The 19,343-nt window shown below is 33.6% G+C and overlaps 2 protein-coding genes across 2 annotated transcripts in view; one reads left to right on the plus strand and one right to left on the minus strand.

Moving 5' to 3' along the window:
• The window catches only part of LOC118192775 (uncharacterized), a 153,607-nt gene that overhangs the window by 73,233 nt on the left and 61,031 nt on the right, over positions 1 to 19,343 (minus strand). The gene's annotated exons all lie outside the window — the stretch shown is intronic.
• Positions 1 to 19,343, plus strand: part of LOC118192773 (putative glutamate receptor) — a 45,400-nt gene that overhangs the window by 20,899 nt on the left and 5,158 nt on the right. Inside the window, exon 8 of the mRNA XM_035363789.2 lies at positions 5,512 to 5,786. Within this exon, the coding sequence (XP_035219680.1) occupies positions 5,512 to 5,786 (275 nt within the window). The remainder of the gene's footprint in view (positions 1 to 5,511; positions 5,787 to 19,343) is intronic.

Raw genomic sequence — 19,343 nt, forward strand, 5'->3', positions numbered from 1 at the left:
TTTTTCGGCGGTCGAAAATTGTCTGGCGGAATTCAATTCTAATTCCCAAGATATAGGAGAAAGTTCCATAGGAAAAAGTGGAAGCCATAAGAATAAGCGATTTCTCAGTAATTTGAAGCAGTGCGCTAAATCTGCAAAAACCCATATTTTTTTTCGTCTGCAATACTGTATTTAGAAACTGAGAACTATTAATCGAAATCTGTAACTCTTTCCACAAAGTACTAGATCATCCTAAATCAGACACTATTGCTTTCCCTTCTACTCCAGATGATTGTGTTTGCGTGTGTGATTATGGCAAAGCCTCGAGGGCTATCTGCCTAAGGGAAGGGATGCCTTCGTGGAGGACTTTCTAAGGGAAACTGGCTCGTATACACGTTACACATGGGGAAAACCACGAAAACGCCCATTGCAACCAGCCCGTTCGCGGGATTCGAACCTCGGACCGAACTACCAGTGTTCAGCGACTTTTCTGCCCGGCCGCTGGTGAGCCCAGATGATTGAATATGTCTTTTTCATTCGAGTGTTAAAATCAAAAAAATATTGGTTGTTTCCACTGCGAAATGAGACCTCTGATTAAACCAAACTGCACTTTTTGAAAAGGACCGAGAATTTGGTCCAGTTTAGAGTCATAGCTAAGTTTAGAATCTATATGCATTTCGTCGAAACCGAGAACGCATATTTTTTCTACAGAGTTTAAATATTCAATCATTTAAAAAATGCACAATTTACCAACATATAAGAATTAAAAAAACTGAGGTCACCGAGCTGAATAACAAAGTGTGTGTGTATATATATATATATATATATATATATAATTTAAAGTTAAGTAGTAAGAACAAACGAAAAAAGACCTATGTGGTCACACACACACACACACACACACCCTCTTTGTTATATATATAAAATATATTCATATACTTTCGATACGGCCGAATTGCAACCAAAACGGAAGGTGCACAACTACATGATATAGCAGTCCTATATACAAATTTCAACATTCCGAGGCTACTCATTTTTGAGTTATGCGAGATACATACTTACATACATAGATATGTACACGTCACGAAAAAAATCTGTTCTGAATCCCTTTTAAATCAATTTTATAATCCGTTTGGGGAAAAAGAATTCTTTATTCTGTCCTTACGTAGAGATGCTATGCAAAAATATCGTTAAATTTCATTCGATAGCGGTCAAAATGGATATTTTCTTTGAAATATGACACCCGAAAATTTTCGTGATTACAATACTTCCTTTACTTCGCACAAGGAAGTAAAAAACTTTAAATTGCTATGATTTAGTTTAAGAATGAAAGAAATGAATTATTCAACATTACAGACGTACTAACAGATGTTTAACACCCAAAATTAATCTCAGAATTTCTGGAAATTTTCTCAATAATTTTAATATACCATTTTCACATTACTCTATTTAACTTAACATACTTTAATTTTTCCCTTCTTGTTTTTATTTACTTAAAACAAATATTTCACCCTTTGGTCCCCACACCACTCTGTTTAATTAGTAATAAGTTTATTGCTTTAAACTAATACTCTTGTTTCCTAAGAAATTTTAAAAGAAAAAAACTGTAAATGATTAAGCAAAAAATTGAAACAAAAAATATATAAAATTGTCGCGTATTCTAACCAATTACGAAAACGCAGATAAGCTAAATCCCCGGTTAAGTGTGTGATCCATTAATATAAAACTAAATCACTCTGATCCTTCTTCTTTAGGGAACGTTCCTATCCATTAAAACACGACGGGGATGACACCAGACGTTTTGTTATACAGGGTGATTCTAAATTACTTTCACAAATTAATAGGGGTGATAGTACTCATCCAGATGAGCAATAATTACCATAGAGCATAGGGTCGCATTCCACTCTGAGAGGCAGAAAAGAAGAATATTAGAATTCCAATCTGAACTTAACACATTGTTGGGAGTTCGAGTGTTCATTCGAGCTCAGACTTTGATGGCAAACACTCAAATGCACATTTTTGGTTGGCAAGGTCTCAACTTCGCAAACAATTGCAACAAGTTAATTGTGTAATCAAGGGCTGAATATTATCAGCTAACTCCAACGCCCGCTGCATGCCGAGATTAGCATGAAAAGCTCATGCTGAGTTCCGGCTGTCAGAACTTCGTATCCCATAGAAGGGTGCTTCAAGTAGAATGAGCGCAGCAGAGTAAGTCTAGGAAGCTAGGATAGAAGATGGCTAAGAGAAAAACAACTGCTAACTTGATACTTGATATCAAGGTAGTTTTTCCCTCTAATAGATAATTTCCCCCTAATAATTTAGATATTTTCCAACACTTGTAAGTTCAGATTGGAATTCTAATATTCTTCTTTTCTGCCTCTCAGAGTGGAATGTGTCTCTATGTTCTATGGTAATTATTGCTCATCTGGATGAGTACTATCACCTCTCTTAAACTGAAAAAGTAATTTAGAATCACTCTGTATTTTAATTCAAAATTATGTGCAATCTAAAGTAGAGCTGACAGTAGACTAATAGTAGTGGTAACGTAGACTAAGAAGAGGCGTAGAGTAACTTATAGCGTCTAAATCTGAATTTCTGCTGCAATTCATAAAATTCTAAGCTATTTTTATATTAATATTCATTATGAACTAGATTTTATTTTTAAGTGATGTATACTGATTAAAGCATATGATATAAAAGAAAGATTAAATTAAAATAAGAATCATAATTTAAAACACTTTTTCGTTAAACTACTAAACATAAATCAAACTCATTATTCCAGCTTTGAAATTTCTTATTCGATACGTCGTGTTCTTTGTCATAATCAAATAAACAAAACCAAGCCAAAACTTGTTCGATACGACGAGATTATACTATTCATTTCTATAAAACGTTACATTGAGTTAGTATTTCTGAAAAATCCGTAAAGTAAATATTTTTCTTTAGTACTTATAAATGAAAATTTAAAGAAATAACAATGTTCGTCATGGTAATATGAACAATAATTTTAACTCAACTTTCATTAATGTGAACGTTATAAAATATGTTTTATAATGTAATTACAATGAAATTTTACATATGATTGCTTGTCTTCTTTCTTTTATACTTCCGATTAATAACAATTTTCTGCAAAAATGTGGAATGAAATTTAGCTTTTTATATTTCTAATAAAATGAAGTTTAAACTAAGTTCAAATTTTCTAATAAAATTAAGTTCCAAATTAAGTTAAAATCAAAAACCGTTCCTCAAAAAAAAAAAAAAAAAAAGATCTATTTTTAAAGGCAATCTATTTCAAGCATATAGACATAATAAGTAACTTATATTATCTTCAATGCATTGGGTTAATCAATAATGTTGATAATTACGGAGAAATAACAAATTGTGTTTGATAGAAAGCTAGAAAATAAGCTTCGGTAACTAACTACATTTATAGTTTTGCTGGTTACATTGGCACTACTAGTTATAGTTTTGCTGTTTTTCATTTCAAGATCTTATAATGTAATGTTTGTTATTCAGTATGAGAATATCAACTTATATTACTAACAGATAACTTATATTACTAATAGCAGTATAATAATAATAACGGCAAATTTTATTATGCATTCAAATAAAGATTTTCACGTTCTAAAGTAACAAACTTCAGTTTTCCCTTACAATCATAAAATCGTATTGTTAAAAAGAATAAGTTTCCGAAATTCAAGTTAGTTTCATCATAAAAAAGGAATACAAGAGGGAATAAAACTGTATCTTAAACAAGAAACCCTTTAAAATTTTATCATTTTAAAAGGTTTTCATGATGTACTTTCCAATTTCACTTTATCTAATTTTTATATTTATTTATGTATCTAATTTTTATACTTTGATGTACACTGGGGGGGGGGGAATGAGACAGTTCTATATCTCCCGTTCTGCTGGGCCAATTGACGAAATTCAAATTGCGTTTGTCATACCTCGAAAGCGCCACTTAATGATATATATTAGATTTATATGTAGCATTGTTCTAATATAGGTATTTTGACACAAAAATAGGACTTTTTCTGAAATGACATGCCAATGTTTTTTTAATATTTCGATTTTACGACTCAAACTATGCCTGAATATTAAATTTTGTAAAATTTGGCGAAATTTACGGAGAAATTAAAAAATTTATCTTGGCGTAATTTTTTCATTTTTCGTCAAATATAATTTATTTGGTGAACTTCTTAATTTATGGCAACCTATTTTCCTTTTCTTTTTTCCATTGTAGACGAGCTAGAGAAAAGTCATCGTTCATACTTTCAAATAATTTTAACAAAGTGCGTATTATGGTTTGCCGTTATTACCGCTCAAAAAAATGATGCCAAATTTCAAAACGCTCCAGTGTGTAAATTCATGTATAACTTAGAAAATTTTGAATAAAAAACTCTAATTTTTTGCAGGTGTGCCTAGAAATACATCTACTTTAAGATGATTTTACAGGTTATAATACAAAAAGTTTTCCAAAAAATTTCTAAAAAATAATTAAAAATACAAATTAAAAACTAATCATAAAAAATACGCAAATTATATTTGGATTAAGAGACTAAATTTCGAATTCTGGAAGAAGGAATCAAGTAAGTTTGGTCAAAAAAGAGATATTAATAAGTATATATCAAATTCAGTTAATACTGAGGAGCTAAGATTTTGAGAGCAAATTTTTTAAAAACTATTCGTGCGATTTTAACAAAACTTGGCACATTGGCATAATTTCAGTCGTAGAATCGAAATAGGAAAAACACCTGACATGTCATTTCAGAAAAAGTATAATTTTGTGTCAAAATACCATATAAAATGCTACATATAAGTCTAATATATATCCCAAGTCGCGCTTTCGAGACATGAAAAACGCAATTTGAATTTCGTCAATCGACCCAGTAGAACGGGAGATATAGAACTGTCCTTTTTTTGCACAGTGTATGTTCTCTGCTTGAATAATTATTAATAAGTTTAAGAACATTTCAAGTTAATTTAATAATACATTAGAGATTTTGTGAAATAAAGATAAATTTACTCTTTCCTAAAGTGCTTATTCTTAAAACTCTAGAAGACTGTATAACATTTATTGCAGTTTTCATCCCACATTATTATATTAACATTTATTGCAGTTTTCATCCCACATTAATTATATTAACATTTTCAATGGTACACAAAATTTATGCTGAGATTTCTTAACATTTAAATAAATTATCAGAATATTATTTATTTATTTAAACGGAAAGCATGGATACCCCATGGAGGACGTTTTAAAGGAAACAGACTCTTCACGTTACACACGAGGAAAAACACGTAAACGTTCAGGCAACTAGCCGGTTCGAACTGGTAGTTCGGTTCTAGACTCGAACACCGACCGAACTTACCAGCATTCAGCGACTTTTGTCGTTCGACCGTTGGTGGACTCAATTACAGCAATGAGCTGATTTTACTTTTATCTTACAAAAATAAATGAATAACTAAATAAACAAATAAAGAAAGAAAAAGAAAAAAAATATTAATTTTAATTTTTTTCTTTGACAGACAAGTCAGGAGTATGCTAATCTGTGGAAGAGAATGCAGAATAATTCAATTATATTTTCCGCAAAGACGGTGGATGAGACATTGCTTAAAGTTGAAAAAGGCACTCATGTACTGATCGTTGATTATATCTATGCTTTGAATATTGCTTCTAATTGGGTAAAAAGAACTGGCCGATGCAAAGTGCAAGTAGAGGAAGTTTTGTTCTGCCAGAACTTCATAGCCTTAGCGCTTAGAAAAGGATTTAATGAGAAAGATATGAAACGAATTAACCTCAGGTATGTATGTACACAGAAGCAACTTTCTTCATTTAAGGGAAGTTCAGATTAACACAGTTAAATCCACAGGTAACAGTAAAAGAGGTATAACGCAACTATAATTTATGATAGCAACTATTTTATAGTATGCTCAACTATAATTTATGATAATAATTTAGCATATATATTTTATTAACTTAATACTCTTTTCTCTTTCACAAAGTACATCAATAATATTTTCCTTTATGTTTTCCTTCTGTTACATATAATTAAGAATAAAATACTCCATTTAAAACGATTTATGACAATTACAGCAGATAAAGAAAGACACCACAAGACATCCTTGCATGAAATATTAAATTATACGCAACTTTTGCTGAATTTCATTTAAACTTACTTCCTCGAATTTCATTCGAGATGGATTTCTCATTCAATTAATTCAGTTGTCACTTCGGGGTAAGGCAAAAAATGCATAAAATCTCAAAATATTTTCATTAAAAATTGAAAAATACAGAAAATATAAAACAAATACAGTTAAAACTATTAAAAACAATTTTTGCAATTAAAATTAGAGTTTTTACGCAAAAACAAGCAATTCGAACAGCCTGCCCACAAGGCAGATTTTTAGGGGCATAAAACTGAAAGTTTACATTTGGCCCCACTCTGCAAAAGAACATTGAAGGTGCAGAAACTGACTTAATTCACTATTAACTAAGGGCATAAAAACTTTAACCGGAGGATAAGAACAACATAATTCAATAGTTTTTAAAGCAAAATTGCACAATTTACAAACATATAAGAATAATAATTAAAAAAAAAAACTGAACTCACGGAGCCGGGTAATAGATTAGGTATGTATACTACCGTGAAAGACCGAAATTGGAGAATGTCGACTTTCACCGGAGAATGTCAACATTCACCAAATATGTCGGTGAAAGATCGAATATTGCATTACATTCTTGTACATTCGGACCCTCACCGGTGTATGTCGACAATCAGAGATATGCTCTGGTGTAGATCGAAAAGAGAGGTCATAAAGTGTCATAATAGTTTAAGTTGTTGCAATAAATAAGATTTGAATCACATAATTTAGTACGTATTTTATTACTGTTACTTTATTTTGTCATTTAGAACGTACTGTATAATTAAGTAAGTTTTTAACTTCTATTATTTTCCTTTCTCATTTTGAATGTCTTGTGTGATTTAGGTTCTTATGTTCTTAAGTTCTTATTTCAAGTCTCGAGTGCGTTTATTCGCGACTGAATTACGGAGAAGAAAATATAATATTGTTATATGTTCAACATTCAACATTAGTACATAGTGAATGTCGACATTGACCGGTGTAAGTCAGAAATAAGAGTATTTGGAAAGTATTTCGGACATACACCAAGCGACTATGTGAATGTTGACATTCACCGGTGAAAGTTGACATTCTCCAATTTCGGTCTTTCACAGTAACATATATATACCAAAAAGGGAGATGTAAAACTACATGTTATAGCAATTCTGAATACAAAATTTCAACGTTTTGAGGCTACTTATTTTTGAGTTATGCGAGATACGTACCTACGTATGTATGTTCAGACATCACTAAGAAATCTATTCTGAATACAATTTAAATCCTTTTCGCAATCCTTTTGGAAAATAGTCATTTATTCTGTCTTTAAGTACAGATGTCACGCCATAACATCGTTAAATTGCATTCGATAGCAGTAAAAATGGATATTTTCGTTGAAATATGATATCCGGAATTTTCCGTGATTAGAATACTTCCTTTACTTCGTACAAGGAAGTAAAAAAGAGCTTGAAGGAAACATCATGACATTAAATCTGTAAAATATGCTTGAAATTAAAAGCATGATTGCTTTAAAATTAAGGTATCATTATTTCACCAACATCGCTGTCAAGACCGAATTATCAACCCGCACTATTCAATTTAAATTGAGATACACATTAGGATTGCTAGCTGACAGCCTTTTAGCTATTTCACTTGAAACTTTCATATCACCAGCAGAATTGAGATAAGATACAGAATCCAAAGACAAAATTCATTACTAACGTAAGATGAAATTTCATTAGATAACAGACGAATTAAGCAATGAGACATCCAAACTCAATTTTGAGTGCAATGCGAAAGTGTAGTATGCAAAGTAAAATACATAAAAATCATGTTTTAGTCATCTGCTTTTAATTAAATCTACTAAAATGTAAAAATATAACTTTATGCTGTCATAATATCATTGATCATATGGTATAAATTTGCGTTATTTCTCTAAACTAGCAAAAAATCTGAGGTAACCGTAATAGGCTAGGCTTGGCTAGGATAAAACAGCAATTTGGTTAATATAAGTCAAAAATATCACAAATAAAAGTTTAAACGAAAATAAAATTAATAACATGCCAACGTGACAATTGCACAAACTGAAGAACATTAATAGGAACAGAACTCGGCTGACTTGGAGGTGAACAATCATAAGTTCTGACTGAATCAAACGTAGAGTAGAAAATCAGCAAATCCAGCCTAAGCATTGGCTTATTCTTCACTAACTGCTCCCACAAGTGAAAGCAGGTCCAGACACCAGGGCGGCTTGCATAGACTAATTGGGTATCTTCCGGATCCCGCAACTATCTAGAACTACACTTCCAAATCAAGACAGTACATGGCCATACAAGGACAAAGTGTTTTTCTGTATGTGGAATTAAACATTCTCCTGGTTACATCGCATGTTAACACACTGCTACACATACTCGTAACAGTATACATTTTATTAATATGCACTGCATTGATCATTGCACTGTACTTAAGGCACATTTGCCAAACTCATTGCTACACTTAATACACTATAGTACATTCTATGCTACATATTATGCTGAACAATTCAACATAGGACAACTCTTTACAATTCAACATAGATTCTGAATAATGCAATCGATTAATAATAAGACATAACTTGACTATATATACGTAACTTGGTTATACAAGACATATTTTTGATACAACAGGCTTAAGTAAAGAACAAAATTGCACATAACAAAGAAGTTACACACAGAATTACACGTTGGTTACTTTATGCTGTACTTGTAACATACAAAATACAGATAACATATTTGAGGACACAGTACAGGCCATACTGCTTTTGATTAAATAACGTTATGCTAAAAGTTCACCTGTTGCATAAATTTGGCTGTACGACTGCCTTCACAAGTGGACCTAGCCTAAAGCCTTCTCCCGGCCAAGTGTACCTAGCCAAAGCGCCTTGACTCATCTCTCTAGACATGAGACACATGTAGCGCATGCTCATATATTTTAAACTGGGAAAAAGAATTGTTATTTTTTTAACTCAAAAGTATAAATAAAATCTTTTTTAATTGTTTTAAATATACAGCTTTGTTTTGAATCATCTATTTTATTTGGAATCAGCAATTTAAAACATGAGAAGTTACTGGATATCGTATTTCCCTGTTTCTGCTTTCGCATGCTGTCAAAATACTAGTGTCTGCAACGGAATAATGTATTTTACACGAGCAAAAGGAAAAAAATCACACTCTTTTTTCTTCTACTACGTCAAAAGATTTCCCTCAATCAACATGCGGTTTCGTTTTATCGCATAAGCTGGAAGAAAATGAGAATTCGCTATTTACGCTCCAAGTTTGGAATTATTTACTATGTTTTAGATTTATTATTAAATGGATTTGCTAAGTAAAATGATTTTAAGCACGAAAAAAAAAACATTTTTGTCAACTTTCTTTTAATTTAACTTATTTAAAGAAAAATTTAACAATTAAAATATCTTTCTTCTCCTATAATTTTCAGTGATTATAATCAATTTTATTGTATTTATTAGAATGTTCTTAATAACTTTAAGAATCGATTTTGTGATTAATGAATTAGTTTCTAAGAAAAAATAAAAAGTATACTTAGATGTAAAACTTTGAAAAAAATGTGATCTTAGTTACATTTTTAATTCCAATAATATTTCCTTTCAATGTTTTGCAAAATCCATCCTTATTTCTATTATCTAATAGAAATTAATAATATTATAATAAAGAAGCAGTAAAAATATAATTTAGTCCTTATCTAGGCTTAGGACTTTGAGTTTTAGTAAGTTTTAGGACTCTGAGTAAAAACTATTTTTCGAAAAAAATGCAAACTAAGAAAACGCAATTTAAAGAATGAAAACTGTCTACAGAGTTATTAAATTATTTCAAATTTCTTAAATGTTTTCCTTACTGAGTTCCTGTACCATATGTATCTAAAACAGAACCTAGTAATATTCAGTTGATGAATATAAGCATAAATCAAAAGCTGTTATTTGAAACCTTATCTGATCTGAAATATTGCGAGCAAAATTTTCGCAAAAATAAAAAAAAAATAATAATAATAATAAGTCTTATTAAATATATTTAACGCTATTACTGCGAATTATTTGAATGCTCTTTCTCTTGAGATTTAAAATAAACTTGTACGTAAATTCATACTATGTGTAAATACCAGCAATATTCTTAACATGATAAGTTAAATTTAAAAGATTGGGTTGCTGATTTTCTCAATATCAGCATGAAATATATAAGCGAGCTGGGCAGAAAATGCAATATCTCGTTTTCATTTTGAAAATATATCTTTGGGATACTGTATTTTCGTCAAAATACGTATGTGAGAAAAATTTCAGAGAACCCAGGTTCATAAGAAAGGGATTTAAAATTCATCTCAAAAGGGGCAGAAAACAAATTACATAAAATCATTAGAAATTCCATAAAACAGTCACTTGGAGTGCTATGTATTTCTAGACTATCTGATGGTATAAAGCTCATAATTCTAAGATGATCAATTTGGCCGTTAAACAAGAAATAGTGAAGAGAGATTTAGTACATAAAAAATATCTGTAATGAGTTTTGAAAATACTCTTTTTTTTTTTCACTGCAAATTCATTTGTGTGAAAATATCAAGAAAATAGTGTCGACAGAAGGGGATCAAAAATTAGTTTCAATATTTTTCAAAAATTAGTTTCATTGTAGAATTATTAGGTTTTCTTTAAAACAGGTATCGTGAACAATGTGCAATGTCTTCGCCGGGACTCGAACCTGAATCTCTCAAATACGCGCCGAGTGTGCTACACGAAGCCATGTAGAAAAGAGAAAGAAAATACAGTCAACTAAGGAAGGCCTCTGTATCATGTAAGGTCGCTCTAGAAGCAGCCAGGTAATGTTGTCTGAATTAGTGCCAATGCCAATACCTAGTATACTCCTCCCGCCCCTTTCAAAAGAATAATATTGTTAATGAAATTAAGCATATATATTTAGAACTACGAAAGAAGCATATTTTGAATTTATATTGGATCAAAGCTCACGCTGGTCATTATGGGACTGAGAGAGATGATGCTCTAGTGAAAGAAGCCGACCTGGGGGTTGGGACCGAAAAGGTTCGGTCTTCTTTTTCGAATTCAAGATTCGAAAAAGAAGGCTGTAGTATAATATATGACAAGCTTATTACAGATTGGAAAAATTTATGGGATCTCTCTGAAACAAACAAAAACTATCTAAAATGTTTAAAAATTAGCAAAAAAAATGGGAATTTTAGGAGATGTAGATGTCAATCAAATTCTCTTGCACATGGAAGTTTCCCTGCTTACTTAAAAAGGTTCCACCTCCAGTGAAATGATATATGTAAAGTTTGCAATAAATTCGGCGATTCAAAGCATACTGAAAACAGAAATAATTGAAGTAACTTATAAATTTAAGATCAATTTTGATAATATAAAGAAGATGTGAATAATAATAACTAATTGAAAGTAAAACTTATAAAGATTTTAAACTTAGGAAAAAACACAGAATTGTTTGTTATGTTTTGTGGCTTGGCCTGTCCCCTCATAGCCATGTGGCAGGTTTCGCCTGCTTGGTGGGCTGGGGGCCAGTGCTAGAACTAACTAACTAACCATGTATACTCTCCCTTTTAAAGGGCGACTGGGAATTATGAGACCTAATCGCCAAGTATTGGTTGTGAAGAATCATCATTCACCACCTTTTACTTCGGGGACCACTGTAGAGACATTAGGGTATTTTGATCCTGGAGACATGAAAAATTAGCACTGCCCTTGCCGGGACTCGAAACTGGAGCTCTTGAATACTCGGTTACAGCCGAAAATATCGCGGAAGAAAATGTCGCGGAGAAAACAACGCAAGGCGAAAACGTCGTGCTTAAAACATCGTGGGAGAAAACATCGCAAAGACAAGACATCGCAGTTCTAAAACATCATGGTACAAATCATCGCCGTCGAAAATAAAGCGGTTCAAAACCTTCGCAGTTTAAAAACATCGTCGTCGTAAATATCGTGGTAAAAAATAAAGTATCTACAAATCATCGCATGACGATAACATCGCAGACATGCTTTATTCAGGCTTTAGCATGGCAATTTTACTTTCATATTTTTATTAACTAATATTTTTTTTTTTTGCTGAGAAAATAAAAAGGAAACTTAAGCATAGAAAATTAATGCAACTTATAGCACTTAATGGAATTTTAAACCGACATAGTTAACTAACAAAGGCCATTAATAAATCATTTTTTATAAAGTTTTTACTGGTAATTTTTCATGAGAAGTATAATCCATTAGTTGTATTTAATTTTCTATGCAGAAGTTTCCTTCTTACTTTTTCAGCAAAACTTTATTAGTTAATAAAAAAAATGTGAAGGTAAAAATTATCCTTCTTTACATCTTGCGCTCTCAAACCATTATTAGAATAATAATAATTATTAAAACCTGAAAATGAAAAAGCATGTCTGCGATATTATCGTCATGTGATGATTTGTAGACACTTTTTTTTACCTCGATATTTTCGAAGAGGATGTTTTTAAACTGCGAAGTTTTTGAACCGCTGTATTTTCAACGACGATGTTTTGTACCACAATGTTTTAGATCTGCGATGTTTTCTCCCACGATCTTTTGCAGCACGAAGTTTTCGCCTTGCGTTGTTTTCTCCGCGATGTTATCGGCGGACACCGAATACTCCACCTCCAGTTGAACGGTGTTTCCAACATCAGTGACCTGGGAAGAAGCCCTACGCTTTGTAGAAAGATTGAAAATTTCGAATGATAAAAGGCAATAACCTAAAAATATACATTATTATTTTTTAATAATTTATAAGTTTATGGTAATAAGTCAAGTTGGGAATGCATTATGCTAACGGAAGATCGAATAGGAAAAAGCTCGAAGCCGTCGAACTGGTGAACAAGTAAGGTGTGTAACTATAAGAAAAAAACATAAGGCAGTACAAAACTATTAGCGCTCTGAATCCATCAAGAATTACAGCAGGAACACATATTACTATATTTAGTAAGTACATAATCAACTGATGCATAAATTTTTACCAAAATTCATTAAAAATTACTAATTTGTATTAAAATCTATAAATTACTTATTACTACATTAAAAAATCTGATGTGTACACCACATGACTTTCTTGTACGGAATATTAAATTATACGCATTTTTTCTTGCATTTCATTTAAACTTATTGGATTGAATTAAATCTACTTCGCCGACACCGCATAAACCACAATAGAATAAATGCATTCTTTAAAATTCACTGTAGCGACCATAGCGACATTCTAGCGCTAGATTCACTTAACAGCATTATATTTCGTTCATATTATAACTCATAATGCACAAAATTTATATCATTTAAAGAATAGAATTATCTAATCGTTGCCACATGTTCTATTCAAATACTATAATAAGGCTAGAATGTTGTATAAAAAAATTAAGCAAACAAAACAAAAAAGAAACAGTTTTTCACAGACGATTGAGTATTTCTCATTTAATTAATTCAGTTCTCACTTCGCGAGAAGGCAAAAATACATAAAAACTCAAAATATCTATATTAAAAATTACGAAGTAAATCTTAAGCACTTATTTCCTCGAAAAAATTCCAGAAAGGATTAAGCATGATTTAATTGGCAATAATAAATGAAGGCGTTTCCTTTTTTGTTGCAAAGTTAAGTTTCTCTAGATTGGCAACAAATACACTAGTTTGCTGTTTCAGATGTAAACAATCAATGGCAGCCATGAAAATAAAGGCTTAGCGGCACTTAAGCAACTTTAAAATTGTTGATAATCCTAAAAATATTGCACACAGATTTACTAAAGGCATAAAAACCTTAATCGGAAGATAAAAACAACATAATTTAATCATTTTTAAAGCAAAAAATGTACAATTTACAAACATATAAGAGTAAAGAAACTGAGATTACTGAGCCGGGTAACAGAGTGTATATATATATAAATATATTTATATACGTTTGGTGCGGGCGATTACAACCAAAATACGAGGTGCACATCTACATGTTATAGCAGTCCTATATACAAAATTTCAACGTTTTGAGGCAACTCGTTTTTGAGTAATGCGAGATACGTACGTACATACGTTTGTACAGACGCCACGAAAAATTCTCTTCAGAGTTAATTTTAAAGCAGTTTTATAATTTTTTTGGAGGAAACGAGTCTTTTATTCTGCTCTTACGTAAAGATATCACGCAAAAACATCGTTAAATTGCATTCGATAGCGGTCAAAATGGATATTTTCGTTGAAATATGCTGCCTGAAACTTTTCGCGATTACGATACTTCCTTTTTACTTCGTACAAGGAAGTAAAAACACACATGAGGTTCACACAGAGAGAATTAGTAAGATTATATTAGAATATGTGGAAGGTACCAAGGACGTCAACATATATCGAAATTACAGGATACAGTTAACTATGGAATTGTCGGTGGGAATAATACGTACATAACATTGCGAACAAAAAGATAAATACATATAAAGTGCATGTAAACATGGTCAGCAGAGTCTATTAATTACTGTGCACAGTACCAAAAATATCCTCAAATGACCTCTTGAATAAGCGCCTAATGTGCTGACCATTACACCACGAAGGCATGCAGAAAGGAGGCAGAAAATACCTTATTAGCTGATTAAAATCAACAAAAAATTGAGTTAAATAAAACCGCATAAAAAGTTCTCCCCCTAAAAAAATGGAATGCGATGATATAGAAAAAAAGATTGTATTCAGAATTTAAAAAAGTGTATTTTTCGATCAGTTGAATAACAACAGTAAGCTTGCTGGAATTGAATCCATATTTGTTTGCGTGTGAGCCAGTATTTTCCTTTCTGAAAGCAAATGAGCTTTATTGATATAAAACTAAAAAGCACTAAAGAAAAATTGCAGTATTTGAAAAGAAGAAATCATGCTCCTGTTTGAAATCACCTAACACGCATGATATCGTGCTCGATAAATCGGAAATCATGACGGAGTAAATTTACATGGTAAAGTAATGACTTTGAAGTGCATTTAGCATTGAAGTCAAAATAAAGAATTCCTCCCCTCCACTCTCTCTCTACTTTAGTACTATATATTGCCTTTTTTTAGGGGGGGGGGTCCCGTTGTTTTAATTATTAGAGAGATAAATCCATTAATGCATTTCTATTTTTTTAGTTATAAACTCTATTTTTATTTATGGATTCATATTTTATGAATTGTCAGCTGATCTTGAATTAATTTCAGTCCCATATGTATGATAATTGCATTTAAAATTCTCCTCAAGTACATTTAGAAATACCGGAAGTACGGAAGTGCGCTTTATACGCCGGAATATACGGCGTATAACGCAAATTTTAGAAGAAATTTAAAAATTTTAGAATAAAATTTTAGAATAAAATTGCGCGTTATATGCCGGAATATACGGCGTATAACGCAAATTTTAGAAGAAATTTAAAAATTTTAGAATAAAAGTGCGCGTTATACGCCGGAATATACGGCGCATAACGCGCACTTTTAATACAAAAAATAAGATCGAAATTTACGGGTGAGCGTTGTATGTCGGATATAAAAATGATAGATTAAAAATGAAGAAAAAAAATCATGATAAAAAAATTAGATTTTTTACGCGTACTAACTGCTGTTTATTTGAAAAAATGACATACCTTATGAATTTAATCATACCTTCATATTCCTGTTCCGTTATATCTTAGAGCACATCATCGAATTCTGTTTCATCTTCACCATCATCGTTACTCTGATCCATAAATAAATGATCATCATCCGTTCCCTCTTTCGAAGCAACACTAAACGTCTTTGCTGCAGCACCATTTTCATTTCCTTTCGCAAACTGAATTGCTTTGCATTTGAAACCAGCACAGGGGTTGTTTTCATTTGGCAGTAACCTTATTTATTCCTAAAAGGAACACTTGATCAGTGGTTCTCAACCTTTTGACTAACGCGAACCACCTAAACAAAAACTGAAAAACTGTACCTTTACAATGATTATTCTTTAATTTCTTAATAGAAATACACTGACTACCAATAAGTATTTGGACACCTGTGATAGAAAAGAAAAACTAACTTTATTCAAAATCAATAGGTGGTAGAGTCTCCACGAGAGGTAATTACAGCGTGGACCCTCCGGGGCATACTTTTCACAAGTCTTTGTATGACAGCTAGTGGTATTTTCTTCCACTCGGCTTGGAGAAGACATAGAAGTTCCTTCACCGATTTTGCAGGGGTATTTCATCCCTGAATTCGGCGATGCAACTCGTCCCAGAGGTTCTCGATAGGGTTCAGGTCTGGACTCTGGACAGGCCAGTCCATTCGATGAACTCCATTGGCACCATACCAAGCCTTGGTTAACGTCGAAACATGAAAACGGGCATTGTCGTTCTGAAAGTAACAGGGGTCCAACCCGTAAAACTGCCGCAACATAGGAAGCACATTGTCATCCAAAATAGTGCAGTAGGCATCGGAGTTGAGCTTACCATGGGTCCCAGCCCATACCGGGAGAAACACCCCCAGACCATAATTCCACTTCCGACGGACTTGACTGTTGGCACAATGCATTCTGGCAGGAGACGTTCTCCAGGTAGACGGCAGACCAAGACCCTGCCATCCGAACGGTAAAGGGTGAACCTTGATTCGTCACTCCAAAGAACCCGTTTCCACTGATCTACGGTCCAATTTCGATGTGCTTTGCACCACGTTAACCGAGCAGCGCGGTTGGACTTTGTGATCAAAGGCTTATGGGCAGCAGCACGACCATGAAAACCAAGCAGATGTGCTTCCTTACGGATGGTGTTCATTGAAACAATACTCCCGGATGCCTGTTGAAACTCCTCGCGGATGAGGGTCATCGGTTGGGTGCGGTTCTTCCGAATTTCTCTGGACAGCACTCGTCGGTCTTTATCTCCCACTTTCGTTGTTCTGCCAACTCGGGGCACATTCCGACAATCACCGCTCACCTTCCACTTCTTAATCACATAGGCCACTGTCGATTTTGGGTACTTCAGTTTGCTAGATATGTCCCTTAAGGATCGGCAACATTTGTGATACCCAATAATTATACCTTTCTCGAAATCAGAGAGCTCCGAACTGCGAGGCATCTTGCATGCGACTAAAGCCGATGCTGTTTCCTACACGATATATACCGGCGGAGTCCGTGACGTACCTTAGGACCGCAGATATCGTCATTTACATAGGAGTCCAAATACTTATTGGTAGTCAGTGTATAAAAAATACTTTGCCATTTGCACAACCTATTGGCTATTTGTATTAAATATGCGCACATAATAAATATTAGATTAAAAATTTAATAGCTTTATTTAAAGTGCCTTTATTTTTATTTATTTATTTTCTGTTCAGCCAATAAGTGTGTTATTTTTTAAATCTTCAGTTAGAGTTCGATCACAGGAAATTTCTATCAATTGTTCTTTTTCTTCACGAGATTTTTGAATTTGTTAATTAAAAATAATTTTGCGTACCACCTATGTTTCTCTTGCGTACAACCGGTTGAGAATCCCTGCACCAGATCAACTTTATTTCAACTAAACAAATGCGATTTATTAATGCCTGCTAAATAAAATTGAACTTAGTTGTTCACTTCAAAAACTTTCCTAATGTTAGGGTAGGAAAGTCATATCATTTCTCCATGCGTTACACACAGGATGTGGCTTTTAGCCTAAGAACCTGTTTTCCATGTGCTTAGCACCTGAGCCTTCAAAATCACGGCTTCCAATAGCTGCAGAAATAAGAATCATCGAACACCTAGTTTCCTGAATTCATTCGTGTTGGAAGGGCGTTTTTACCCAAAATTCTGTCGTTCTTTTCTCGAAACGCTAGAATACAATCCACCTTGCAGAATTATTTACTCCTTCAAGCATCCCCCCCCCCACTCACGCATAGGTACCCTCCACGAAGGCATCCCTCCCCTTAGGCAGATAGCCCTCGTGTGCTTTGGCATAATTAAATACACCAATACTCCGAAAAGTTAGTCTTATCTAGGAAAAAATTTTAATATACTTTATACATCTTTCGCGGGGAATCTTGAAAAACGTTTGCCTTTAATAACCAAAACTGTTACTTCTTTGTTGTTTCTTTATTTTCGTTAAATCCATAGAAATTTACTAGTTAATTTTATAACTTTCTTTCTGAGGACGTTTGGTTTGGTTGCGTTTATTTGATTAGGGCAAAGCACACAAGGCCTATCTGCCTAAGGGGAAAGATGCCTTCGTGGAAAACTTTCTTTGGGAAATTGGCTCGTGTCCAAGTTACACACGGGAAAGCCACGAAAGCCTACATGCAATGAGCTTGTTTGCCTGGAATCGAATTCAGATCGAACTACACTGGTGAAATAAATTAAGAGAATTTTCATATTTGATCTATGATCTCCAGAACTACAGGACAGATTTTAATAAAATTTGGTGTGAACATAGGTTGATATAATACAAACAAAATAAATATTCAACAGTTATAATAGATACATAGGTTGGTGTGTAACACTCATGGGAGTCTGAAGATTTGAAACAGCAGTAGCAGAAGACACAAAAGAAATGGGTTAATAGGGGGTATGGTGCCCTCTTACAGCCCTACAGGCCTCGCAGCGTGATGTCATACTGCGGCAGTTTATCAGTGCCTGTAGCAACTGGTCCCACTCATTCAGCAACGCTGTTTTCAGTTCCTGGATGGTTCTCGGAGAGGGGTTGCGAGCTGCAATTGCCCTCCCCAGAGCGTCCCAGACATGCTGTATAGGGTTGATGTCTGGAGACCTGGCTAGCCAATCCCTCCGGTGAATATCCTCACTTTCGAGAAATTCGTCGACCAGAAGAGCTCTATGGGGCCTCACGTTATCTTCCTGTAAGATGAACTCGGGGCCCAGTGCAGCCCGGAAAAGGCGAACATAGGGCTTCAAAGCCTCATCCCTGGACCTCACACCAGTCACAGAGCCTTCGTCAAAGACGTGTGCGGCCATCCAACATCATGCCTGCTAAGACCATTACACCGTCATAGCCATAATTGTTGATTTCGCGGACATTGGAGGGTCCCTGGCTCTTTCCATATGAACGTACGGCAAGAATTGGTGTTTAGGCTAAACCGGGACTCGTCGGTGAACAGAATGGTCGCCCATTGCTCCGTACTCAATCACTATGCTGCCTGTACCATTCTAATTGGACTCTTCTGTTCGTAGACGTGAGCGAGACACAAACAGCCGGTCTTCTGGCAAACAACCCTCTCTCATTGAGTCTTTTGGAAAACAGTC

The sequence above is a fragment of the Stegodyphus dumicola genome, chromosome 12 (assembly GCF_044657685.1).
Source record: "Stegodyphus dumicola isolate Sdum_Otavi_A_Nest chromosome 12, ASM4465768v1".
NCBI lineage: Eukaryota > Metazoa > Arthropoda > Arachnida > Araneae > Eresidae > Stegodyphus > Stegodyphus dumicola.